At 47.6% G+C, this 25,613-nt stretch overlaps 1 protein-coding gene across 3 annotated transcripts in view; it reads right to left on the reverse strand.

Annotated features, from left to right (window-relative positions):
- The window catches only part of MARK4 (microtubule affinity regulating kinase 4), a 608,126-nt gene that overhangs the window by 344,505 nt on the left and 238,008 nt on the right, over window positions 1-25,613 (reverse strand). For all 3 annotated transcript variants that reach the window (XM_086938381.1, XM_086938382.1, XM_086938383.1), the window contains exons 4-5: window positions 19,254-19,302; window positions 14,331-14,396 (exon numbers count right to left, since the gene is read on the reverse strand). In XM_086938381.1, the coding sequence (XP_086794507.1) occupies window positions 14,331-14,396; window positions 19,254-19,302 (115 nt within the window). The remainder of the gene's footprint in view (window positions 1-14,330; window positions 14,397-19,253; window positions 19,303-25,613) is intronic.

Here is a 25,613-nt window from a genome sequence, read left to right on the forward strand (position 1 = left end):
CGTCATGTACGGTTGAGTCAACACGACTCTTCAGGGCTTCCACTCCAAATCCACTGTGTGGTTGGAGTAAGTCTGGGTCTTTATAAGCTCAGTATCAAGCAATGGGTATTCTGTGTGTTCATGAAACAGACGATGCTGGTTATGAAAGTGATCGGTGGCAGTATAGGGATAGAGTTGTCGTATCCCACTGGTAATTTTGAATAGAAAGTATAGCGCTGTGTCTCGCTATGCTGTAAGGCGGGGAGCCGGGAGGGGATTCTTACGTGGCGCCAACGTGGTTCGTACACGAGAGACGACCGCCGGGAACTAACAGAGGAGGGATTGCCTGCAGCGGCACACCACCGCAGAGGTTACTTACTCGTTTCCTCATTTTGGCGCCACGTAAGAATCCCCTCCCGGCTCCCCGCCTTACAGCATAGCGAGACACAGCGCTATACTTTCTATTCAAAATTACCAGTGGGATACGACAACTCTATCCCTATACTGCCACCGATCACTTTCATAACCAGCATCGTCTGTTTCATGAACACACAGAATACCCATTGCTTGATACTGAGCTTATAAAGACCCAGACTTACTCCAACCACACAGTGGATTTGGAGTGGAAGCCCTGAAGAGTCGTGTTGACTCAACCGTACACGACGAAACACGTGTCGGCGATTGATACCATTCTCAAGTCTGGAGAAAATTAAACATCTTGCTGTGACAAGAAGAATTACACCAAGGAACCTGCTTCTGCATTTCTTTTTAACTTTTGGTCATTGTACCCTGTTTGGATGTACACACATGTAGTTGCGAGAGCTTACTTTTGTTAAATTGCCTTGTCTCTTGACTTTGTTTGGACGGTTAAGGGTGTTTTGCCGTCTGCTCTTTACGCACTACACAACGACACTCTTGCTCCTCACACACCTTGTAACGTTTTAACCTAGGCAGTGCGCCCCCTCAGTCCTAATTTTCTAAAAACCCCTTGCTCAGTATTCCTGTTACTGTTAAAGGAGGGAAACAGAAAGAAACGTGCAACTCTGTTTTGAAAATCATCTATAAACACATTAGTAAAGAGACACAGAGGAACAAGAGATGTCTAGGTATACACAATGTTTATTGCCTGCTCATCTAATGCAGCGTTTACGACAAGTGTCTGTTCTGAATAACATGTAGAGTGAAAGCTCTAAATCTCGGACGGGGAGTTCACCCAAAAGCGAAAAACCCAAGGCTGCTAACATTCTTTTTCGCTCTCATTTGGTTATTATCCATAGCCATGATAGCCGTACCTACAGGGAAGATTTTCAAAACACGAAAAAAAGAATAAGCCGAGATGAATAAATACATTGAGAGGGAAAAGGGAAAACAGAAGATAAATATTAACAAAAAACAACGGGAATAAGCAGGCAACAGAAAGATAAAAGGAAATCGGAAAAGATAATTAAGATAGAAAGAACAATAAATAAAGAAAAGTAGGAAGATAAGTCAATCCTTGAAACAAAAGGGAGAAAAATAAGATAGAAATTTAAATAGAGAACAAAATAAACGGAAACTAAAGACAGAGGAAACAAAGGAAACAAGATTTTGAAAGAAAGGGACAAAAAGACAAAGAAGGAAGTGACTTATTAGAGAGGTGAACGAAAAAGGAGCCGTGAGCAAACGCTCAAAGTAAAGAGAACCAGCAAGAGGTGAAAGAAGATAGAAAGAAAGAAGCATGTGGCAGCAAATGAATGGAGAAACTGGAGGAAAAAAGAACGGAAAGAAAAAAAATTAAAGGAAATGAGAGAAAATAAAATGGAAGAATCAGAAACACGACAAATGAGCAGCACGAGAGAAAAAAAGTGTCTTGTGAGATACGGAGAGGGAAATGCAAAATGCCGTAAGAGAAGACATACACAGATAAAAAACATACAGGAGATATGAGGAAAAAGATTGAGTGTATGGAAACAAAAGGCAAAAAAGATATGCCACAGAGGATGAGACAGAAATAGATGCAAAACATGAGGGGAAAGAAACAAGACAGAGAGATAGATATGAAACAAAGGAGAAAGAAGCAGGGGCAATAACTACCTATAAAACAAGCATTTGCAATGCAATAGGTCTCGCATTAGGAAAGTTTGTGCTATTGGTATTGTAGAGGACAATTTTTTTATTAATGTGTTGGTTTTGAAATTAGCAAAATTAATAGCTTTGTCATTGACAATGCCAATAGTTTTAACTTTCGCAAATGTGACACCTATAGCATTTGTACTGCAATGTGTTGTATTTACGTGACTTAGATGTATTGATATTACAAATAACAATGGCTTTTCATTTTTAAAAAATAATTAATACTTAAATGAAAGTTATTGTAATTTATAATGGCAATAGCTTAAACTTTTGTAAATGACTTTTGAGAAGATTATGTTCAGTGTATTTTATTGTGACAAAAATCAAAGAACAGAAGTGAAATATTAACATCTTTTTGTGACATCTGTAATAAAGCTTGAAACATTGAGAGAACATATTTGAACCACTTGTTTTTGAATGGTTTCACAGATTGATGCTGTGGTGGCGCTGAGTGATGTTGTGGTGGCGACGAGTGATGCTGTGGTAGCGCATAGTAAATTTGTGGTGGTGCTGAGGGATGCTGTGGTGATGCGATAGAGTGAGGGCGATAGATAGAGTGAGGGAGGGCGATAGAGTGAGGGAGGGCGATAGAGTGAGGGAGGGCGATAGAGTGAGGGAGGGCGATAGAGTGAGGGAGGGTGGGAGATAGATAGATAGATAGATAGATAGATAGATAGATAGATAGATAGAGTGAGGGCGATAGAGTGAGGGCGATAGATAGAGTGAGGGCGATAGATAGAGTGAGGGCGATAGATAGAGTGAGGGCCATAGAGTGAGGGCCATAGATAGAGTGAGGGCGATAGATAGAGTGAGGGCGATAGATAGAGTGAAGGCGATAGAGTGAGGGCGATAGATAGAGTGAAGGCGATAGAGTGAGGGCGATAGAGTGAGGGCGATAGAGTGAGGGCGATAGATCGATAGATAGTTGTGTGTGGTTGTGATTGTGTGTGCTTGTGTCTGTGATTGTGTGTGTTGTATGTGTGTGATTGTGTGTGTTGTGTGTGTGATGGTCTGTGTTATGTGTGCTTGTGTGTGTGTGCTTGTGTGTGTGTGGGGGGCTGTGGGTGTGGGTTTGTGTGTGTTGTGTTTGGGGTTGTGTGTGTGGTTGTGTGTTGTGTTTGAGGTTGTGTGTTTGGGTTGTGGGGTTGTGTGTGGTTGAGTGTGGTTGTGTGTGTGCTTGTGATTGTGTGCCTGTGGTTGTGTGTGTGTGTGGTTGTGTGTGTGTGGCTGTGTGTTCAGTTGTGTGTGTGTGTGTAGTTGTGTGTGTGTGTAGTTGTGTGTAGTTGTGTGTGTGTGTAGTTGTGTGTGTGTAGTGTGTGTGTTGTGATTGTGTGTGTTGTGGTTGTGTGTGTGTTGTGGTTGTGTTTGTGGGGGGGTGTGTTGTGGTTGTGTTTGTGGGAGTGTGTGTGTGGGGTTGTGTGTGTGGGGGGTTGTGTGTGTGGGGATGTGTGTGTGGCATTGTGTGTGTGGGGGGGTGCGTGTGTGCGGGTTGTGTGTGTGTGTGTGTGGGGTTGGTTGTGTGTTTGGGGTTGTGTGTGGGGTTGTGTGTGTGGGGTTGTGTGTGTGTGGTTGTGTGTGTGTGTTTGGCTCTGTGTGTGGGTGTGTGTGTGTGGGGTAGGTGGGGGGTGGGGTGTGCGTGGGGTTGTGTCCTTGGGGGTGTGTGTGTCTGTGTGGGGGGTTGTTTGTGTGGGGGGTTGTGTGTGGGGGGGGTTGTGTGTGTTTGAGGTTGTGTGTGTGGGGGGTTATGCGTGGAGTTGTGTGTGGGGGGTTGTGTGTGTGGGGGGGGCAGTTGTGTGTGGATTTGTGTGTGTGTGGGTTTGTGTATGTGGGGGGTTGAATTATCATTTAACTTGCAACAGAGCAGCTTCTGTTCACAAGCTTGAAAGCAGCAGTTACATAAATCGGGAGCTGCAGCATGCCCATGGCTCGCCAGTTCATGTTGCAAATGAAACGAAGCATAATGTGTTCGGATCGCATTACAAAGGAAGGCAATAACAAGGGGGTAGTAAGAGGGGGTTGGGAGGGGCACAAAATGGAGAGAGCTCCGACACGGAGAGCCAGAAGATGATTAATTTGAAATAAGGCTTTGAATAGAGAACGGGCGCGGAGCCAGGTGGAGCGGACGTGGGTGGTGGATGGGTGGGGGCATAGAAGGAAACTACTAGAATTCGTGAGAACGAGATGAAAAGTGAATGGTGCGAGAAAGAGAGAAACAGGAAGGGAAGAATTGAGACATTGAAACGAGTGGTCAAGAGAAGAGAAAGAAAAAACTGGAGGTTAGAGAGTGGGACAGCGCGAGGATGCAAAAACGATGAGAAGAAAAGGAGAGACGAGCCACTGGTAAGGGAAGAGGGCGCGTGTGTGAGCGTATGAGAGAGAAGTGCTAAAACAGTGACCAGGGAGGAGAGACCCTGGGGGTGAGTGCGATAAATGAATAAAAAATAAATAAATGGGAGTTGTGCAAGGAAAAGGAGAGAGGGAGAGGGAGGGAGGGAGGGAGGGAGGGGGGGCGGGGCGGGTTACCACCGCCCTAAAAGGATGTTCTGGCATCCCCCGGAGGGGGGCGGGGAGCGGCTTCCTTTGAAGTCTGATTGGGGGACGGGGGAGTGGCAGCCTTTGAAGTCTCATGCCGAGGCACAGACAAATGGTGGTGTGTGATGTGGCTGGCGATGATGTGCAAGCGCCTGGCTCACATGAACTGTAGGCGATCTGCAGCTAGGTAGACTTTTCGGACCACTTACTATAATCTCGCCTATCAATCCCTACAGGATAGAATAGGCGACACCTAAAAAGGACAAAAACAGGGCTCATGAGCAAAACATGGAAAAACAGGGCAGAGAAGAAAGAAAGTGTGGTAAATCCCTAATCAAGGTCTCACCGGGTGGGGGCTCGTTAATCTTCTCTAGATCGTGAGACTGTGGATTCCTGATTAGAAATAAAAATTGTGCATCAAGATATCCTGCCCTACCTCAGGGCCTAATATATTGCGCTTTATACTTTTACAATTATATGTTGTTACATCGAAGGCCATTCTTACGAGGTTGGTGACACCGATGGCTCAATTTTATAGCACAATTTGATGAAATATGTTTGTCTATATACAGTTTCAATATCCAAAGAAGCCAGGAGTACATGACGATATTCATGTGAACAACACAAAAGATAGTGCCTCTAAAACAAGATATGGCCTCACTATAGCTTATACAGCTGGTGGACGGCCCAACACTCAATAAGGGCCATATCAGTGATTGGGTGTTCAGTAACATAAAAGCACTCCAGCTTGAGACCCGTATCCCCGTAATCTGGTCAGACCATTTTATGATTCCCTTTAGGCACCCAATATCTCCTTCAATCCGAAGTACCTTTGCTTCCAAAGAAGCATTCAAATATAATTGTGTTCAAGTTTGTCTGACAGACAAATTGAGAGCAAGCATTTAACAGTCAGAGTATGACAGAGCCATCTCAAATTTTCACTACCCTGTTTCATCAAGATTCCTAAGAACGAAAATGCATGCATTTCAGATCTCATCAGATTATTTTGACCTAACATGATTTTCAACAAAATACTGTAGTTCAAGAAGCCATCCTGAGCTTTTCCAATTTTATATAAATAAAATTCCTTAGTGATACAAGTCAGGCATGGAATAAATGATAATATTTCAAGAGCCTTTGACCATTACCACAGCCATCCCCAGATCCAGCAGGATACCTTAAATGGACATCTGGTCTTTCCGACGGGCATGCTTTCTAGATCTGATCTTTGATGGCACAGAGAGAGGATAAATATCTATATCCGAGGCATTCCACCCGTGAAGCAGAAAAGGTGAGATTTGTGCCTCCAATATTGTATTGAAAATCATATGTTCTTTCCAATTGAGGCTGAAAATACAAACTTTGTGTTGTGTTTCTTACGTTTATTTTGCAAAGCTGTTCACTTCCTTGGTTCCAATCAAGTTGTTTAGCTGTGGGAAGACAGTTGAAGCAGGGAGGTGGCAATACAATCTTGTCTTTCTGACCAACCTTATCTGTCTGTAATTTTCGTTCAATTAACCTATTCTCATCAAATCTGCTTTGTAACTAAATATTCCACAACAAGTTACTAGATATCAATCAATCAATCAATCAATCAAAGCATTTATATAGCGCACTACTCACCCAGAGGGTCTCAAGGCGCTAGGGGAGGGGGGTCCGCTACTGCTCGAACAGCCAGGTCTTGAGTTGCTTCCTGAAGGCGAGGTGGTCCTGGGTCAGGCGGAGGTGGGTCGGGAGGGAGTTCCATGTCTTGTCGGCGAGGTAGGAGAAGGACCTTCCTCCTGTGGTGGCTCTTCGGATGCGGGGGACGGTGGCGAGGGCGTGGCCGGTCGATCGAAGCTGGCGTTTGGGAGCGTGGAAGTTGAGGCGGCTGTTGAGGTACCCTGGTCCTTGGTTGTGTAGGGCTTTGTGTGCGTGGGTGAGGAGTCGGAAGGTGATTCTCTTGGTGACCGGGAGCCAGTGCAGGTCTCTCAGGTGTCCGGAGATGTGGCTGCGGCGGGGGATGTCCAGGATGAGTCGTGCTGAGGCGCTCTGGATCCGCTGAAGTCTTTTCTGGAGTTTGGCGGTGGTGCCGGTGTAGAGGGAGTTGCCGTAGTCCAGACGGCTGGTGACGAGGGCCTGGGTGACCGTCTTCCTGGTCTCGGTGGGGATCCGCCGGAAGATCCTTCGTAGCATGCGCAGGATGTTGAAGCACGACGAGGAGACGGCGTTGACTTGTCTGGTCATGGAGAGGGTGGAGTCCAGGATGAAGCCCAGGTTGCATGCATGGTCTGTTGGCTTGGGTGCGCTGCCTAGGGCGGGGGGCCACCAGGATTCGTCCCAGGCGGAGGGTGAGGATCCCAGGATGAGGACTTCCGTCTTGTCCGAGTTCAGTTTCAGGTGGCTGTTCTTCATCCATTCGGCTACCTCTTTCATCCCTTCGTGGAGGTTGGCTCTGGCGGTGGCGGGGTCGTTGGTGAGGGAGAGAATCAGCTGGGTGTCGTCGGCGTAGGAGATGATGTTGAGGTTGTGCTGGCGTGCGATGTCTGCGAGGGGGCTCATGTACACGTTGAAGAGGGTTGGGCTGAGCAAGGAGCCTTGAGGAACGCCGCAGATGACTTCGGTGGCTTCGGATCTGAACGGGGGGAGGCGGACTCTCTGTGTCCTACCGGCGAGGAAGGAGATGATCCACTCCAGTGCCTTCTCCTGGATTCCGACGTTGCTGAGTCGCTGCACTAGTGTACGGTGGCAGACAGTGTCGAAGGCCGCGGAGAGGTCTAGGAGGATGAGGGCCGCTGTTTCTCCGTTGTCAAGCAGGGCTTGGATGTCATCGGTGGCTGCGATCAGGGCGGTCTCGGTGCTGTGGTTGGCCCGGAAGCCAGACTGCGAGAGGTCGAGGGATCCGTTCATCTCGAGGAAGGCGGCCAGCTGTTTGTTGACGGTCTTCTCGATGACTTTTGCAGGAAACTGGAGCAGCGAGATGGAGCGGTAGTTCTTGAGGTCGGTGGGGTCGGCTGATGGCTTCTTTAGTAGAGCGCTGAGTTCGGCGTGCTTCCAGCTCTCCGGGAAGGTAGCGGTGTCGAAAGAGGTGTTGATGATGTCCCGCAGGTGGGGTGCGATGACAGCGTCGGCCTTGTTGAAGACGTGGTGAGGGCAGGGGTCGTAGGAGATCCGGAGTGGATGGAGTTCATTGTGCGGACGGTTTGTTCGGTGCTGATCGGGGTCCAGGCGCGGAGGGTGGTGGTGGGGGGCGGTGGTTCGGTCGTGGCGTGCGTCGGTTGAGTGCTGAAGCTGTTGTGTATGTCCGCGATCTTGTTGTGGAAGTAGGAAGCGAGGGAGTTGCAGAGGTCTTGCGAAGGGGTGATGTCGTTGTTTCCGGCGTTGGGGTTGGAGAGCTCTTTGACGATGTTGAAGAGTTCCTTGCTGTTGTGTGCGTTGTTGTCCAGTTGTTCCTTGAATGCGGTTTTCTTGGTGGCGTGGATGAGTTGGTGGTGTTTTCGGGTGGCGAGCTTGAGGGCAGTCATGTTGTCCGGTGTTGGGTCTCTGTGCCAGGTTCTCTCGAGGGCTCGGCAGTTCTTCTTGGAGCTCTTGAGTTCGTCGGTGAACCATGGGGCTTTCTTGCTACCGGGTCTGCTAGGCGGGGTCTTCAGAGGGGCGTGGTCGTCTGCGCAGTTGCTGATCCACTTCGTGAGGTTGGTGGTCGCTTGGCTGGGGTTCGTTGCGCTGGTGGGTGGGTTCTTACTCAGGGCGGTCGCGAGCTGGTCGGCTGTGATCTTGTTCCAGCTTCTGCGTGCAACCTGTTGCTGGTGGTGGTGGATCGTGGTCCTTCTGAAGCTGAAGTGGACGCAGCTGTGGTCCGTCCAGTGGAGTCCGGTGGCGTGGCTGAAGGCGATGTCCTTGCTGGATGAGAAGACGGGGTCGAGTGTGTGTCCGGCGTAGTGGGTGGGGGTGGTGACCAGCTGCTTGAGTCCGAGGTTGGCGAGGTTGTCCAGCAGGGTGGTGGTGTTGCGGTCGTTGTTGTTCTCCAGGTGGAAGTTGAGGTCCCCGAGGAAGATGTAGTCAGCGGAGGGGAGGGCGTGCGGGCTGATGAAGTCGGCAATGTCTTCGCTGAATTGTGTGCGTGGTGCCGGGGGTCTGTAGATGAGGGTGCCTCTGAGGGTGGTCTTGGGGTTGATGTGGACCTGGAAGTGCAGGTGCTCGGCGGGTGCGAGGGTGTCGTCGGTGTTGGTCGTGATGCGGATGGTGTTCCTGTGGATGATGGCAATGCCTCCTCCGGTGTTGTTGATGCGGTCCCTTCGGACGATCTTGTAGCCGTCTGGGATGGCGATGTCGATGTCGGGCGCTGAAGAGGCGTTCATCCAGGTTTCCGTGAGGAAGGCGACGTCTGGGGCTGTGGTGTCGAGCAGGTTCCAGAGCTCGACGGCGTGTCTGTGGACGGAGCGGGTGTTGAGCAGGATGCATTTCAGGTGGCTGCTGCTGTTGCTCGTCTTGGTCTTGGTTGGTGCTGGAGTAGTGCAGGTCCGGATGCAGGTGAACTTGCAGGAGTTGCAGCAGAAGGGTCCGTGGGTTCGTCTCGGGGTGGCTCGGTAGCATCCTGGGATTCGGCCGGCGTTGAGTGCGCTGAGGGTGGCGGCGTTGTACGTCCGGCGGGTGGGCTGGGGTCTACGGGGGCCAGGGGTCCTGGCGCTGGGCGCGGTCCTGGCGCTGGGCGCGGTCCAGGCGCGGACGGGCGCAGACGGGCTTTCCTTTGGCGCACCTTCGGCGCTCAGTCGGTGCTCCAGCTGCGCGCGTCCGCTGCACGGTCGCTCTGGGGGCGTCATAAGAAGGGAGCCGGGAGGGAGGGTCCGCTGGGAGGCGGGGAGCGTGGGGGCCAATCGGCAGGCGGGGGGGCGGGGTCGCGGCAGGTACCGGCGGGAAAACCTATGCGGGCATGGCGGGCGGCCCTGCGGCGGCTGGGGTGCCGGGGATCCGAGGTCGAGCGGCCCTGCGGCGGCTGGGGCTCCGGAACGGCATCAGGCAGGCAGCAGGTAAGGAGGCAGGCAGAGCAGGCGGGGAGCGTGGGGGGACCAGGCCGTGGAGGGCGCAGTGGTCGCTCCTGAGCCGAGGTCAGGGTCCCCTTAAGAAGGGAGCCGGGAGGGAGGGTCCGCTGGGAGGCGGGGGCCAATCGGCAGGCGGGGGGGCGGGGTCGCGGCAGGTACCGGTGGGAAAACCTATGCGGGCTTGGCGGGCGGCCCTGCGGCGGCTGGGGCGCCGGGGATCCAAGGTCGAGCGGCCCTGCGGCGGCTGGGGCTCCGGATCGGCGTCAGGCAGGCAGCAGGTAAGGAGGCAGGCAGAGCAGGCGGGGAGCGTGGGGGCAACCAGGCCGTGGAGGGCGCAGTGGTCGCTCCTGAGCCGAGGTCAGGGTCCCCTTAAGAAGGGAGCCGGGAGGGAGGGTCCGCTGGGAGGCGGGGAGCGCGGGGGCCAATCGGCAGGCGGGGGGGCGGGGTCGCGGCAGGTACCGGCGGGAAAACCTATGCAGGCTTGGCGGGCGGCCCTGCGGCGGCTGGGGCGCCGGGGATCCGAGGTCGAGCGGCCCTGCGGCGGCTGGGGCTCCGGATCGGCGTCAGGCAGGCAGCAGGTAAGGAGGCAGGCAGAGCAGGCGGGGAGCGTGGGGGCAACCAGGCCGTGGAGGGCGCAGTGGTCGCTCCTGAGCCGAGATCAGGGTCCCCTTAAGAAGGGAGCAGGGAGGGAGGGTCCGCTGGGAGGCGGGGAGCGCGGGGGCCAATCAGCAGGCGGGGGGGCGGGGTCGCGGCAGGTACCAGCGGGAAAACCTATGCGGGCTTGGCGGGCGGCCCTGTGGCGGCTGGGGCGCCGGGGATCCGAGGTCGAGCGGCCCTGCGGCGGCTGGGGCTCCGGATCGGCGTCAGGCAGGCAGCAGGTAAGGAGGCAGGCAGAGCAGGCGGGGAGCGTGGGGGCAACCAGGCCGTGGAGGGCGCAGTGGTCGCCCTCCACGGCCTGATATTCCTGGGTATTTATACTAATGGACAATTGCCAAAGGTTGTCCATGCATTATTATTTTGAATCTCGACACCTTTCCACACCTTGGAAAGAACATCATATTTCTTTTGAGTACATTAGTTTAAAAAAAAAAAAAGGTTTTTCTTAGTTAGAAACAAAGGGTTTCACGGTTGCCAATAAGTGCTCGTGGAGTTAAGTCTGAGAGAAAGAGCTCATCTGTGTACGCGAGTACTAATATCTTGTTTAAATCCAGGGGAACATTTAGTTTGATCAGAATATTACTTTGCACGACCTACCTCAATAAATACCCTTATGCAGTTCCATCAGAGGGGAGGTGCTTAGGTATACCAATGTTATATCAATATTACCAAGATGTAGCCTTGTCCAAGTAATTACTGGCAGTAGAAAAAATCGGTATAGGCTACATAAACTTTAGTATGGGACACCATAACAATCCACCAGAATCATTTATAAGGCGCAATACCTGATTTACCCTTTTTTTTAAAGGATAGAGTCTTACCTTCAAGTTCGAGAAAAAAGGGCTCCAAAAAACAACCGAAAGATTTGTATATACGGTTGAGTGTACCTTTTTCTTGCACTTATTCAATGCAGTATGTTCATATATTGCTATAATGTTATGAGGCTGTAATATTCGCCTCAAGGGCAAAGGAGCCCACTCAATCTCAGAACTTGTTTTCCTACTTCTTTTCAGGTCAGATGGGGCCAATCTGCTGAGAAAACGTTAATTGGCCGACTGAAAGTGCACCTTGCGATAAAACCATTTCCCAATCGCAAGTATACTTCAGGAAAGAAAACAGTGCAATTTCCAGTTAGTCTCCTCCAATATTGAGGTTCTCAAATTGGACAGCTCTTTAGTATGATGTTTACGCTACGCAAATAATACAGTATTTGCTGCATGAACAGAAAAATTCCTTTTTAAAAGTGGATTCCTAAATTTTAGAACTATTTTGGAGCTTAACACCTGAAATTGAATGTGAACTTGATAGTTGGCTATTCCAACATGCAGAGAAGATCATTTAGGATTAGCGAAGGGCTAAACATGCTTTATAACATTCTAACATTTACTGTTCCTAGTCTCATGCTAGAGGTTGCACCCAACATGCCAATCGGGCATTCACATCAGGTCAGGCTGGGTCATCGAACGTCATTTCTGACCCTAGTTACACTTAGCAGCACCCTGCACATCACAAGAACATGGGATCTCAGGGTCTCGTGGTGCAGGACAAGGTCTATTCAGACAATAAAGCCTACTTCTTACTCAAAAAAGCTAAGCGCATAGATCTCCCCCACAGCTGTACAGATCTTTTTAAATAAAGCCTTAAAGAACGACAGCCAGGAATCAGTCTCTGGTCTGGTGCCATCTTTACGGAAGGGTGCAGAGCTCCACCAGTCAAAAATGACACTTAGTGGCTTTGTGGCGCACCTCACATGTCCCTACTTTTCAGGGTTGGTTGGGCCGTCTCTGGTCAGTCTTGGGTATGGAAAAACTGTCCCTAGTTAAGGGGGGGGGGGGGGGGAGCTGAGTATGCGGAGTTATGGCAGCCCTTCTTTTCTCTGTTGTCGACTGAATTCAGGGAGGTGACATGCCCACGATACTTGCGGTTGCTGCGCTTATTGCAGCCTGACACCTAAATTGTGCTGGTATGTTTGGATGGATGAATGTTGTAGGACCGTGGACCTGGAACGGGGAGGGTAGGCTGGGGGGTGGTTCGGGAAGGGGCGGGTGGGGGGGGATTGTTTCTGGTTTTGACTCTTCAGATAGTGGGCCTGGCCCAGCAACTGTACCGCGTATATAAGGAGACTTTTGGGCCGGGTGGGCTCATTCTAAGGATGTACCCTGATTATTTTGCTCGAGACCTTATTAGCATTGTCTATGCTTTGTATGATGGGCATGTTATGCTTTGTGATCGAGCCAATGTTTCAATAAACAGATTAAATACTAAAAATGACACTTTGGATAAGCAAGAGGGTCTCCCCCATTTCTAATCTTGGGGACTATGGGCATCTTATCTTATAATGTCCAACTCAATCTGTCACCTAGACTTTTGGAGGGAAAGTTTTCTTTGTAGAGCAAGTTTGCCACATCTCCATGACAATCATCTGGGGCGTGAAACTGCCACCGTAGCAACTGTTTCTGGTCAAAGCCCCTGAAACAGGCTGGAAGAAGACATCAGCCTAATCGTTTCAATGAGGTTTGTCCGTTTAACCAGGCCCCCGACCCACTGTTTTTTCCAAGTACTGCTCTCCCTTAGGTCACACCTTGGCCTGCTGCAACTGGTTCTACGTTTCAGTCATAGCACAAAAGGTTATTCCTCAAAATGTGCATCAAAGGACAGGCAGTGAAGATGACTTAATAGTGAATTCTAAAGCAAGGTTAGGGAAAAAGACTTGCACCTCGGAATCAGCTGGTGCCGACTGTTAGCAATGTTACAGCCCAGGGGTTGGCAGCCACACAAGCTGAAAGAAATCACTTTGGAGGTCCCCATATCCTAATAAAGTCTAGCACACTCTCAGTGAGCAACATGCCACAGTGCACAACACACAGAAAACATACTGGGTCAGCTAGTATGGTTAAAGTTCGAAGCAGATGATCACAACGCTGTGGGACATTTTTATGTCGCTATCAGCCAGAATAATATCTGGTCAGAATTTGGGCAAATTAAAAAATCCTAGCTAAGAGTTATTAACAAATCTTTTTGCGATTTAGAAGAAAAAGAAATACTGACCACAAGTCAACAAGTCATAGTGATTCAACATATGAACTGGAAAAAACACGAGGTATGGTGGAAATCTGGATTGGGCTACTCCACCTTACCTACAACACTATACACCAAATTTATATTGAGAATTTCCCAACTTAAGATCTTCTCGTTATCGAACAGTAAATAACATGTCTTGCAAATGCAAAGGACTGACTGTGAAGGATGAAGATTATTTATTTGCTTGACTGAGAAATAACTGGCTGGTACCTCTGTAGAAACCCATAGCAGGTCAAAAGAACGGAGGGCGAGAATTTCCGTAAAAAGCACTTTTGATGGCACAGAAATGTTGTGCAGCAAATCATATATGGCAGAAACGGATGGACATTAATTAGGCAAATTGTACAATACAATGGAATGGAGGAGCATATAAGGTGGGGATATTAGATAAAGGTCAGAAAATGGAGACAAGAAAAAAGACATACGAGAATAGACCGTGAAGAGAGAGAAAAAGGAAACATTACAAGATAATGAAATTAAACTGAAAGAAAAAAGAACAATTAGGTAGAGCTAGGGTAAGGCAGTATAAGTTTACGGGGGGGCAGAAAAAAAGTGGAAAACAGCTGAGAGGATAGTGACAATTGATGGAAAGTAGAAGGAAACATAACATGTAAAGATAGTTTGCAAGGAGAATGTATGCATTAAAAATAAGAAACATTAGGAAATTTGGTTATAGAACAGAAAAAAAAGAATTTCAGTTGAGACCAAGAGTACGGTCTCAGTCACTTGACATGCATGGCCAGCACGTAAACGTCTCCGTACCAGGCCTATCTTTTCACATTTACAATGCAGTCCACAGAAGTATCCTGCCCCTGTTACAAGCCTGTCTGCTTGTAGCAGTATATGCAAAAATTCTGGTCAAAGATCACTCACACTGAGAATGGATCAATGTACACACTCCTCTTCTTTTACATAAATTAAAAATTTCGTTCTGGAAAAGTGTATACTCACCACCACTGGCATACTCCATCACCAGGTACAGCGTTTTCTCCGTCTCGATTACCTCAAAAAGTTTGACTGCATAAAACATAATGTAACACATAAGAATAATGCACAGAGAATCTCAAGGGGCTTCTTTATCATGGATATCAATCTCCACCCAGACCAATGTTACTGCAATAGGAGCAGAAAGAGAACCAACAAGCAGGTGTAGGTAGGGAGACAACCAAGGTATTAGGGAGGCAATTCACTTCAATCTCCTTCTACTTTCTTTGCAAGGGCTGCCTTAAAGTTGCTGACATCTAATCTGGGGCCTTCTTAATATATTCTGTTGCACACAGCTTGGTCATGGCGTGAAACCAGTATTACCTTTGAACTTAGCCACGAAGAAAGCATGCCCAGTAGTAAGGCAATATGAAATTTGATTGCTGCACATTTGCGGGTCTCGTTTCTCAAACATACACACGCATTACCTCCTCGCCCATATTCCTCTCAGTCCTCACAAATGAGTTTATCTCCATTCATGCAGAACATAACCACCAAACTTGACTTTTCCTTCCCATTCCAAGATGACACCCGTACCCGAGTGCAAGTACCTAACTTTCTGGGAAGGACTTCCTGTTTCTAGCTTCTGGGCGTGTATTTTATTTTTCAAACAGACCTGCTTTAGTGGTGTCTGCCATGTTTTTGTGATTGCGCTTGTATGCTGTTCATGAGGGATCATGGAGGGTGTATGTGGTGTGCTGGGCAAACTGGCGGCCTCAGAGATGTTGGTGAGCCTTTTTTCACGCAATTTTGAATTTGGTTTTGCTTTGTGACTTTTCCCCACGGTTGCTGTACTGTATGCAACTAACATACAGGGTGCAGGGCACTCATGTGGCATCACTATGGGCTAATTTTTTATGGAATTAACGGGTGTGAGGAGTCTGCCTGGTTCCAAGATGGCGTCCTAAGGGTTCTGTAGGTCGCGCACTAGTGCTTCAGCTTGGCCCTCTTTGCAGGCAGTGGACGCGGTGCGGCGAGGGCGGCGTTGCCTAGGATACTGGCCAGCTTATTAGGAAGTGTTTTTCATGTGTCTGTATCATTCCAGTAATAGCGGTTGCCTCACTGGTGTTTTTCCCTGGCTCTTTGCTGGATTCAGTGAGCCTGGAGTCTGGTGGCATCTCCTACCTGTGCAGTCGGCTATATCAAGCAGCCCTATAAAGAGTGATTTGGAGGACACCCCAGTGGTGGCTGGGCCATCTTTGGGGGTTCTAGTTTTCCCTGTCATCCAAGCCATTATTGTGCATCTGTGGAAGCTCCTTTTCGTGCTCGTGAGGGGGCTCCTCCAGCCAAGGTTCCTAAGTTGGATCCTTTAATCAAGGTGGGTGAGGACAATGATAACAGCCGTTTTGTGCAGGGCAGCGCAGTTCTGCAACATGAGCGGGAGAATTTGGGATTTGCAGCTGCTGCTGCACTTCCGGCTAAGGAGGCCTTCTTTTCGCAGTATCAGTCGTCCGAGCCAGACTATTTGTCCTTACACGCCTCCAATCACCGCGTGCTTTCTAATGAGCGGAATAATGTGGAGAAGCAGTCCTTTTCTCGTTTTTTGTTAATAACTTTGGGGAGAAGTTTCCGTCTTCAGTAAAGATTGGTAACATTATGGCTGGGTTATCTTCTCAGGGGGTGGTGGTGTTGGAGGATGCTTTATCTTCTGATGCTGTGGACGGGAAGGGGCTGTGAACCTTGCCTATTAGTCTTTGAACTTTGCTGTTCGTGCCAGTGCCTACTCCACATACACTATACAGTCCATCCTGAAGGACTTCCATTCTTTGACTGAAAATGTGAGGGAGGGTACAGATTTTTCAGCTTTGTTATCTTTAATGGAGCAACAAGTGCGCTTCCTCTTGGATATCACCTTTGACAAAAATGTTGCTTTGGCAGCAGTTTCTAGTTCAGCAACTGCAACCGTCACAACATTTGGATGTGGTCATGGATGGCTGATGAGGATCAGAAAGCTGTCCATTTGAAAGTGCCTTTTACGGGCTTTAAGGTTTTTGGCAGTAACTCAGAGGGCATGACTAAGAAATCTGCAGAGTCTAGGAAGCAGGTTACTCCTGTTCCTCCAGTTTCCAGGGAGGGCGGGGGGATCTTCAGATTTTCGGGACGTTTGAACTCATTCCATTTCCGATGCCTGGGCAATCCAAGTTGTTTTCAAAGGTTACAGGATAAATTTCGGTGACACTCTGCCTCACCATTATTTCAAGACTCCAGCTCCTCGTTCCCACGCAAAGTTGTCTGCTCTTCTCCAGGGGATTCAGTTGCTGCTTCAGAAGGCAGCAATTGTTCCTATACCCCCTGGCAAGATGTTCACCTAGGAAGCCTTGAGGCAGAGGCTCCAGAATGCAAAAGGCTCAACAGGGAGCTTTCTTGGAAATACCACAAAGACCTACCCATGGCACGCCCCTCTGGGCAAAGATGTCTGGAACTAATTTCGAGTGCAGATGCCACTCATAGGTGAAAAGAGAGTGTCTAGTAAGCTCATACACCGTGACGCTCATGGTAAGATCAAACCATTGCCACAGTGTCAGTGCTCCCTGGTACAGCCCCCACAACTTCACACCACCCTCCTTGTTGAAGTACAATCTGGAAATCAACTGGTCTGTCAGAACTCACACAGGGCTATCATTGATAGAAAACAGAAAGGCCTTGAGAACCAGATGGACGGCATGCAGCTCCAAAAAGCTAATGTGATCGGAGGCTGAAGGACTCTAATCTCCAATCGTGCAGGTGACCTATAGATGCTGATGCATCCATCGGCATCGTGAACTCTGGGCGGGGTAGGGACAATGGCCTGCCCCATGTCAAGTTTGAGTTCTTCACCACCATTGAAGAACTTGGGCCACCTCCTCTGATGCACAGATGTTGTCCATTAGGCACAAGAAGAATATGTGGGGCCAAGAGACCAAGAACCCTCGGAACCATCAAGGCCAGAGACCAGGATGAAGCCTGAAACAACAGGATCACATCCTGAATGTTAGATTCGCTGCAGGGGTGGAAAGGCTTGGAATGCCACATATCCAGAATTGCCCTTTTATAGGGAACACTATGCATTAGCTAGAGGTGGAATTTCAGCTTGTTGATCGGCAAGCCAAGGGGCGACAGCAGCAAAATGGTTGGTTGCAGGTGGCTTGAGACTGACTGAGATGAGCTTGTCTTCAACAGCCAGTTGAGGTACAGAACAATGTACTCTACCGGACAAAGATGGGCTTTGCCTGCTGCCATCACCTTTGTGAAGGCCTGGATGGGGACGGAGTGAGCCCAAGGCGCAAAACAATGAACTGAACATTTTCCTTTTCCCATAACAATACGGAGAAAATGCAGGAGGGGATGCAGTATATAAAACTACATGTCCTGCAAGCCCAAGGGCATGATTCAGATACTAGGGTTTAGACCCGAAAGGACCTGGGTGAAGGTTAGCATTTAGTATAGGTCTTTTCCAAGGAAAGTGTTCAGGAATCAAAGATTCAAATCGACCTGAGCCTACCATCCTTTTTAGGTACCAGAAAATAGTCAGACGAGCACCCCCTGCATCTCTCCTCCGGGGCCCTCGCAACGGCCCCTCCGGTTAGCAATGACTTAATTTATTTGGCAAGAATTAAGGCATACTCTGCTGAAGACTGTGAAAACAGGATGGAACTGGAGCTTGGGGTTTACAAAGAGAGAAGGGAGTAACCTTGATGGACAACCTGCAGGACATAGTAGTCTACGATAATTGCACACCAGCTAGACAGGTAAACATATTTCCCCCTACACTGGTGATGAGTGACTCTTAGGCGAATGAGATCTGTCAGGCAGAGGACGATGAGGACTGACCATACTGTTATTGACCCTGCCCTCTGCCACCACCATGCCCCTATCACTACCCAAAAGGGATGGGCAGTTACTGTAATGGCCTGGATGGCTGCATCTGACGATAATCTTCACAATGTAGCAAACAACATTTGATTCGGTTCACCTTCCAAGCACTACATTTAATCCTTAGGAGAATACATATTGCTTTAGTCTATATCACCATGTTATAACGAGGGCATATGTAATCACCAGTCTTCAATAATGGTTTTGAAACATTTAAGTAAATTGATACATTTCATGGTATTTATGATTACTATATCGGTTCATAAGATGTAATTTCGTACTGCGCCACGCATTTCGGTGCACGTTGCTGGTGAGCCCAATGATGGCACCTATCAACATGCAGGAGCAATTGTTTACGGATCTAGTCGGGCACCTAGGGGAATTCAAAAGGTGAGGAAAATGCAGCTAGAAGTATCCACCAAAAGCAATAGTGTCTGAAGTTCAGCCACATCCACCTTGCTAAGACTCAAACTAAACACCTTTCTCGGGTCAAGTGTCTCAGATCTGGAACTAAACAAAACATCCAAGCTTCCCTGAAAGAAGATTCTCACATAAATGATTTCTGGTGGACAAATGGTTCCAAAGGCACGAGGACTCAAAAGGTCAGCAGGGCTGGGAAAGAGTAACTTATCAAGCACGCGCGATATGAACAACACCGTGCCAGCCCCACTTTCATTACACAGAAAACCAACTGCCCCAAAAATCTGCTGGTGCTACGTGTACATGGCAAGTTAACTGTAAGGTCTCTTTTGCAGAGGTTACTACTCTGGGTAGGGGGTAAGCTCCTCCTTCCTCTATGCCCATTCAATCTACACCTTCCATGTGGAAGTGGAAAGTGCATGCAGAGGCAACAGAAGAGTCAGCACTGCAATAGTACTAGTTAGAGTCATGTTTGGATGAATCAACACTAGAGGTAAGAGAGGAAACCGTCTTCATTACCACTCAGTTGCATAACCACAAATATTTGACATTGAAGCCGCCCTCTTTTAACCCTTCATCTTCCAGAATATTTATTACCCCCACACTTCCATTACTTACCAATGTTGGGGTGATTCAATCCTTTCATGATCCGAACTTCTCTAAAGAGCTGAAGAAGAAAAAAAGAGATACGTTTGAATGGCCAATTCTGAACAAAGACTTATCTTTTTAACCTCTATCAAAATCAGAAACAACAAGCATTTGCAATACAATAGGTCTCGCATTAGGAAAGTTTGAGCTATTGGTATTGTAAATGGCAAAGTAAATGGCAAAGTAAATGGCAAAGTTTTTATTTATGTGTTGTTTTTGAAAATATCGAAATTAATCGTTTTGTCATTTACAATGCCAATAGTTATAGCTTTCGCAAATGTGATACCTATAGCATTTGTAATGAAATATGTACTCCTCTGTAAATCTATTATCTTATTTATCATAAAATGCTGGTTTCCCTTCTTTAGACCTCTGCCTAACATATATATCATATGGGGAAATGCAGAGCTAACCAGAACTGCCGGCGTACATACCACACATCTACAGGTGTGCTTTTAACTCTCACATTCCATTCCATCACAATGTTAAGCACACGATCCTTAATAACTCTATAACTGCACTTTGGTACTCATCCTGCACAACCTACAACTACTTCCCACAAACGCTCAAAACAAGGAACGCACCCTCCCAGCCACATTCCCACATGGTGTAGCTACCATCCGTGCCAGTAAGGGCTTTAGCACTCCACGGAAGGCTAGTAAGTGCTACACAAATGTTACAGTACAATAGCACTTTCTAATGTAAGCTGCACAAAAACACGACTTGGACGACTAAGGCATGTTGGCCATTTTTTGAGTTTTTACACCTTCATGAGGGATGAATGCTCTAGATACACATCAGTCGAAGTATAGGGACAATGTGGCTCCATAGGTCACAATGAAAACCCTCACAGCTTATAAGGCGTGACACTTCGTTTAGCAGGCCTTATAAAGAAAGGCCGAGCACTCGGATTGCAGTTTTCTCTTACCTTACAACAACTGCGAGGGCAGGGAAATGTTCGCGAGAGCGCGTGCTGCAGTCCGTCCAGAGCTCGCGCCGCCGGCCTGCGACCAGGAAGTCAGGCAGGCCGGGCGGGACAACCGGAAACAGGAAGTAGGAGGGCGGGAGCCTACCCCGCCTCCCACGGAAGAGCCGCAGCTGTTTGGAGCACCGGAGCAGGCAGGAGCCTACCTTGCGCCCCGGTGCCGAAGGAGGGAGGAAGAGTCCTGCTGCAGGGCCCTGCAGCTGCCGATGAGAGGAGCCGCCGCCGCCGCACCAAGGAAGCCGGTGAGTGTGGCTTCGCCTTGTTGATGATCTGCGAGGGCGGGGGGGGGGGGGGGGAGCATGTGTGTGTGCGCGTGTGGCGGTGGGGGGCTGTGTATGTGTGTGAGCGTGCGTGCGTGTGTGTATGTGTCTTGGAGTCTGTGTGTGTGACTGTGGGGGGGAGAGGGGGTGTGCGTGAGAGGGTGTCTGTCCGCTGTTTGTGTATATGCGCGCATGAGCTGCGAGGGCGGGGGGGCATGTGTGTGTGCGCGTGCGGCGGTGGGGGGCTGTGTATGTGTGTGAGCGTGCGTGCGTGTGTGTATGTGTCTTGGAGTCTATGTGTGTGACTGTGGGGGGGAGAGGGGGTGTGTGTGAGCGGGTGTCTGTCTGCTGTTTGTGTATATGCGCGCGCATGTGGACGGAACGTGCGCGTTCGCGCACCCAAATCTGCCTTTAAAAGCTCGTAACAGTTTCTTGTCCTCATTCCCCGAGTCAGATAACTATAAGTCTCCAACCTGGACGCATCCTTTGGATGCGAATTCCAGGGTGAGACCTAAAAAGGCAGGTTTTACTGTATCCATTCAGGGAGTGAAACATTTTTTCAGAGAGACGCTGAAACACACAGTCTGACCACAGGTGAGTAGAAGAAGTACCAGCAAATCACATTTCACCGCTCAGGTTTAGCAGACGTGTTTCTACCCCCTGAGAGTCAACACTGCCATTCAATGGACACTGGGCAGTGGTGCAATCTACCAAAGTCCATTCAGTGCAGTTTAGCCCTTTGAATGCACCCCATGCAATTATTATCAAAAACACATTTTGTTAATAAGTTGATCTCACTCATTGATTCCTTGATGTTACAGCCCCCCCCCCACCCCCCCCCCAGAGGAGTTGTCAGGGTAAGATTCACCTGACATGCTGTGAGAAAGAAATTGCTTGTGTAAAGTGATTTTATAGAGAAGATGAGCATCTGGGCATTAGGAAACCCCGCTCTAGCACCATACATCTTTTTCACATACTTGCCCCCTTTCTACCACTGTGTACCAACCCTACACTACCCACCACTGGAACTATTACAACCCTACACAACCCACCACTGGAACTATTCAGTAGTCCCTCGTTTTCAGGTCCACAAACCTGTCTCGTAAGGCTAGCCCTCTACCCATCATTGTCTTGCCGAGTAAAAAAACAAGCATTTGCAATGTAATAGGTCTCGCATTTACGCGCGTTTAAGCTATTGGCATTGTAAATGACAATGCCTTTTATGTACGTTTTTAAAACCAATACGTTAACAAAAGGCATTGTCATTTACAATTCCAATGGCTCAAATTCTCGCAAATGCGAGGCCTATTGCATTGTAAATGCTTGTTTTCATTGGCTGGGGGCAGTCGAAGGGTGATGGGGGGCAAAGGGGGGAAAGGGAAGAGTTAAGTTTAAAAGGTAAATGGAGAGGGCCGGTTTACAGCCTCTAACATTTGACCTCTGCCTTTAATTGCACAGCAAATGTAACAAGGGTAGAATGTGATTTATATCCCTGTTTACAGAAGCATACCTGGAGCTAATTAAAGCATGAAGTGCTCTGGTCAAATGCTCCTAAAGAAAGGGAGAAGTAGTCCCTAAACAGATACTACAATGGGACAAGTGGAAGGGTACAAGAACTAAGGCCCTGCTCTGTGGGAGTAAACAACTGACGAAAAGGAGGCACAAAGAGGGAGGATCGATCACTAGCAAGCAAGGAATTTTAAAGGACACTGAAACAAACGAATGAAAAGCAGGGGGATTGGCTTTAAGCCCAAGAGAAGTATATACTTAAGTATATACAAGAGGTATTGAATGTGTGACCTAAAAAAGCACACAACATTTCAATGCCATGTTTAAAACATGTCCTTGTTGTTTCCTTTATAAATATTCTTCATTCCACATAATAGCAAACCATATTTATGAAGAAGTCAAATTAATCGAAAAAGAATAACCCCACATTTCCTACAAGCCACTTTCGGAATAGGGACTGCAGAGCATCAGGTGGGAACATGGGTGAGACATTTCAACAAGGGACCAAAAAAGGAACATAGAACACCTTCCTCCAAAAATCGGAAATACATAAAACAAAGCCTCATTTAAGATCTCAAAGACACGAGACAAACTAGTACAGACTAGTCATTAGTTTATTACATTCATGCTTGCGAAAATAATTTGTAATCTACACTCCTCAAGCATGCAGAGGTGATGAAACAAGAATCTAGACAAGAGTCTTTACCACACCATTTAGCCCACAGTATGACATACAGCGGCAAAATGCAGAGGCCTGTGAGCCCTACTAGAAGCGTTTCAGATTAATATCACAAACTTACTTCACGTCATTGTACCCAATGACTTGAAAAGACAGAAACAAGTTAAAAAGACTGAAATAGGTTAAAAATGCAAAAACAAGGTGAACGGGTACAGGGCTCGACAAATCCACTCGACCGCTCGCATTTACCAGGTAAATTTTTATGAGGTCGAGCTATTTTTAGGTCCTACTCGCCTTTTCTGTCGAGTAGGAAAACATACTAACTTTTATCTTCCGTCTTTGAAAATGGAGCAAATGTGACAAGATAAGATTTAAAGGCCTTTTTATTGCTCACAAAGCAAATGAGCAATAAAGATGCCTTTAAATCTTGTTATCTTGTTACATTTGCTCCGCCTTTAGAGATGGAGGTCAAGTAGGTTACTGTTAGGTCGAGGAGTTTTTTTAAAGTACTAGACCTGCAGGACTAGTACCATTTTTCAGATTTCTCGAGCCCTGGGGTAGCAAACAAATGATATAATCTGAGATTAGTCACCCTTAAACCGCAGCCTTGTACACCAGCGAAAGTAGCACCCTCATGTCTAATAGTACCTAAGGGTTATAGTTAGACCACAGTGGAAAACAAATCTATGATGACCCAGCCAATCTATGGAGATCTGCAATATGTTCTGAGAAATACCCTAATAATTCCCTAATCAATCCCGAGTAATATTGTAAGGAACAGTTCACCTTCTTTGGATCAGAAAGAGTGTGTATCTAGCATGACAGAGGGACCAGTATCAGTGGTGGCTCCTCCTCTAAGGTGGAGGAGCGTCGCCTCAATGCTTTTAAGTAGTGTCACTAAAGGAACATTTAAATTATAACAACTAAGATATAATCATTTATTTTTTTCTTTGTTGCTGCAGCTTTATGGGCAGGACAGGGCGGGGCTGCTCTGCTGACATAGCAGGGAAGGGTAGGAGTGGTCTGCACTCCCTAGAGGGCGCCTGAATGTTCTCCATGCAGGCTGCATTACATTCTCTGGCAGACTGCCAATCCACGGCGCTCAGACCAATCACAACGCTGCATTGCAGCATTGTGATTGGCTATCGGGAGGCTGAGAGCCGGGTGCATTCTGCCTACTGTCCTGGAAGTGGGGAAGGGGACAGAGAGGAGGCGGTGGTGGCGGGCGGCAGACAGGTAAGTATTTTTTTATCTCATTCCCTCCTGCCCCCTCTCACGAACCCTCTTCCACCGCAAATACCAGCCACCACTGACCAGCATTACACATTAACCATATCCCTTTCACCCATCAACCTAGTATACTTCTTTTGAACCCTTCAAATACCCGACAGAACGTGTCGAAAAGATCAGCAAAAAAAAAAAAGATATCCTACAAGACAGCAGAGCCCCCCTGGCTGTGTGCTCACAGTGATAGCTCCTTACACTGCAAACATTCTCAATGACTCAGCTGTCTATGAAACATGCATTAATCTCCCCTTTTCTGGGGGAAAACCCCAAAGTGGGCTCAGATGTATTATTAGACATTAGACCAATTTTAAATCTCCATTTGCTAAGTATAACGTAAAACAGGTGTACGCCTCAACACTGTGCACAGAAATACAGTCTGACAGAAATATTGTGTCCTAAATATCACTTACAAAAATAGTGTAGGATCAGATTTTCTATTAACTTCAAATGTGAGATACTTTTGTAGAATATATTTAGATGAAAATATTTATTTCAGAAGATATTCTAACAAGGATACTCTAATACTTCACCAAAATCAACACCTGCAGGAACGTAGTATGCTTTGTGATGGCCAGTCAGGTTTCAGACCCTCAAGAGGTACTAAGACTGCAATCGAGCAAGATGTAGTGACAGCTATGGATGACGAGGACCACAGCAGCCCTAATCCTCCTCGACTTCTCAGTAGCCTGTAGTACCGTTATCCAGCCCAAAGGAATTTACTCGAATCGCAGGATTCAGGATTCAATCACTGTTCACGACTCACTATTGAAAGGTTATGATAGGCCTGCTGAAAATGCAAGGACATTCCAGAGTTCATCCTCATATTCCCTCATGTGCCCCATCTACAGGCACGAGCCCATTTTCTGAAATAGTGAGGTTAAAGCTCCTAAAGCGCTCAGATGATATAAACTTGTATCTGATGGAAATGAAAGTAGGCAATTGTGGAAGAGTTAAAAGCTAATTAGCTCTCTTATATACTGCACGAGAGAAAGCTATGTTTGAATGAATTAAACGAATTCAGAGATCCTAGCCTTTGGTGGCCCAGTTGTTAACTTATTCTCAAAAAAGTGGCCAGCATCCATAGAAAGTACTACCTCCGCATCAAAGAACATCAGATATCTGGGCATTTACTTGATTCAGATTTCCTCTTGCTTCCCATGTCAATTATCTGGCCAGCGAAATTAATTTCCACCTATCCTTGCTCCAGAAAATTAGCTGTCATAGAGGTGAGCCACATAGTGGATATTTTTCAACCACTAGTCAAAGTACTACTGGACTTCTGCTACATAGGATATATAGGAATTCAAATAGAACTGCTACAATTCAGAGGGCTTAAGCCAAGGTGTAAAATAAAAAAAAATTAAAAAAAAATTCCAACATAGAAAAAATATTCCAGAAATGCTATTTCTGTTTGGACTCACGCCAACCACTTAGTCAGACAATCATACAAACATTTACAAACTTTCAAAGGTACTCAGTCTCTCATTTTCCCTTTCCACATACGATGCAGAGTGGGAGTTAGGGGCAAATTATTAAGGCCGAGTGAGAGGCTTATTGAAGGCAGTACCTGAACTCTTGCATTGTTATGTCTTTTTAGGTTTTGTGAAGCA

This window comes from Lissotriton vulgaris, chromosome 9, assembly GCF_964263255.1.
Source record: "Lissotriton vulgaris chromosome 9, aLisVul1.2, whole genome shotgun sequence".
Taxonomy (NCBI): Eukaryota; Metazoa; Chordata; class Amphibia; order Caudata; family Salamandridae; genus Lissotriton; species Lissotriton vulgaris.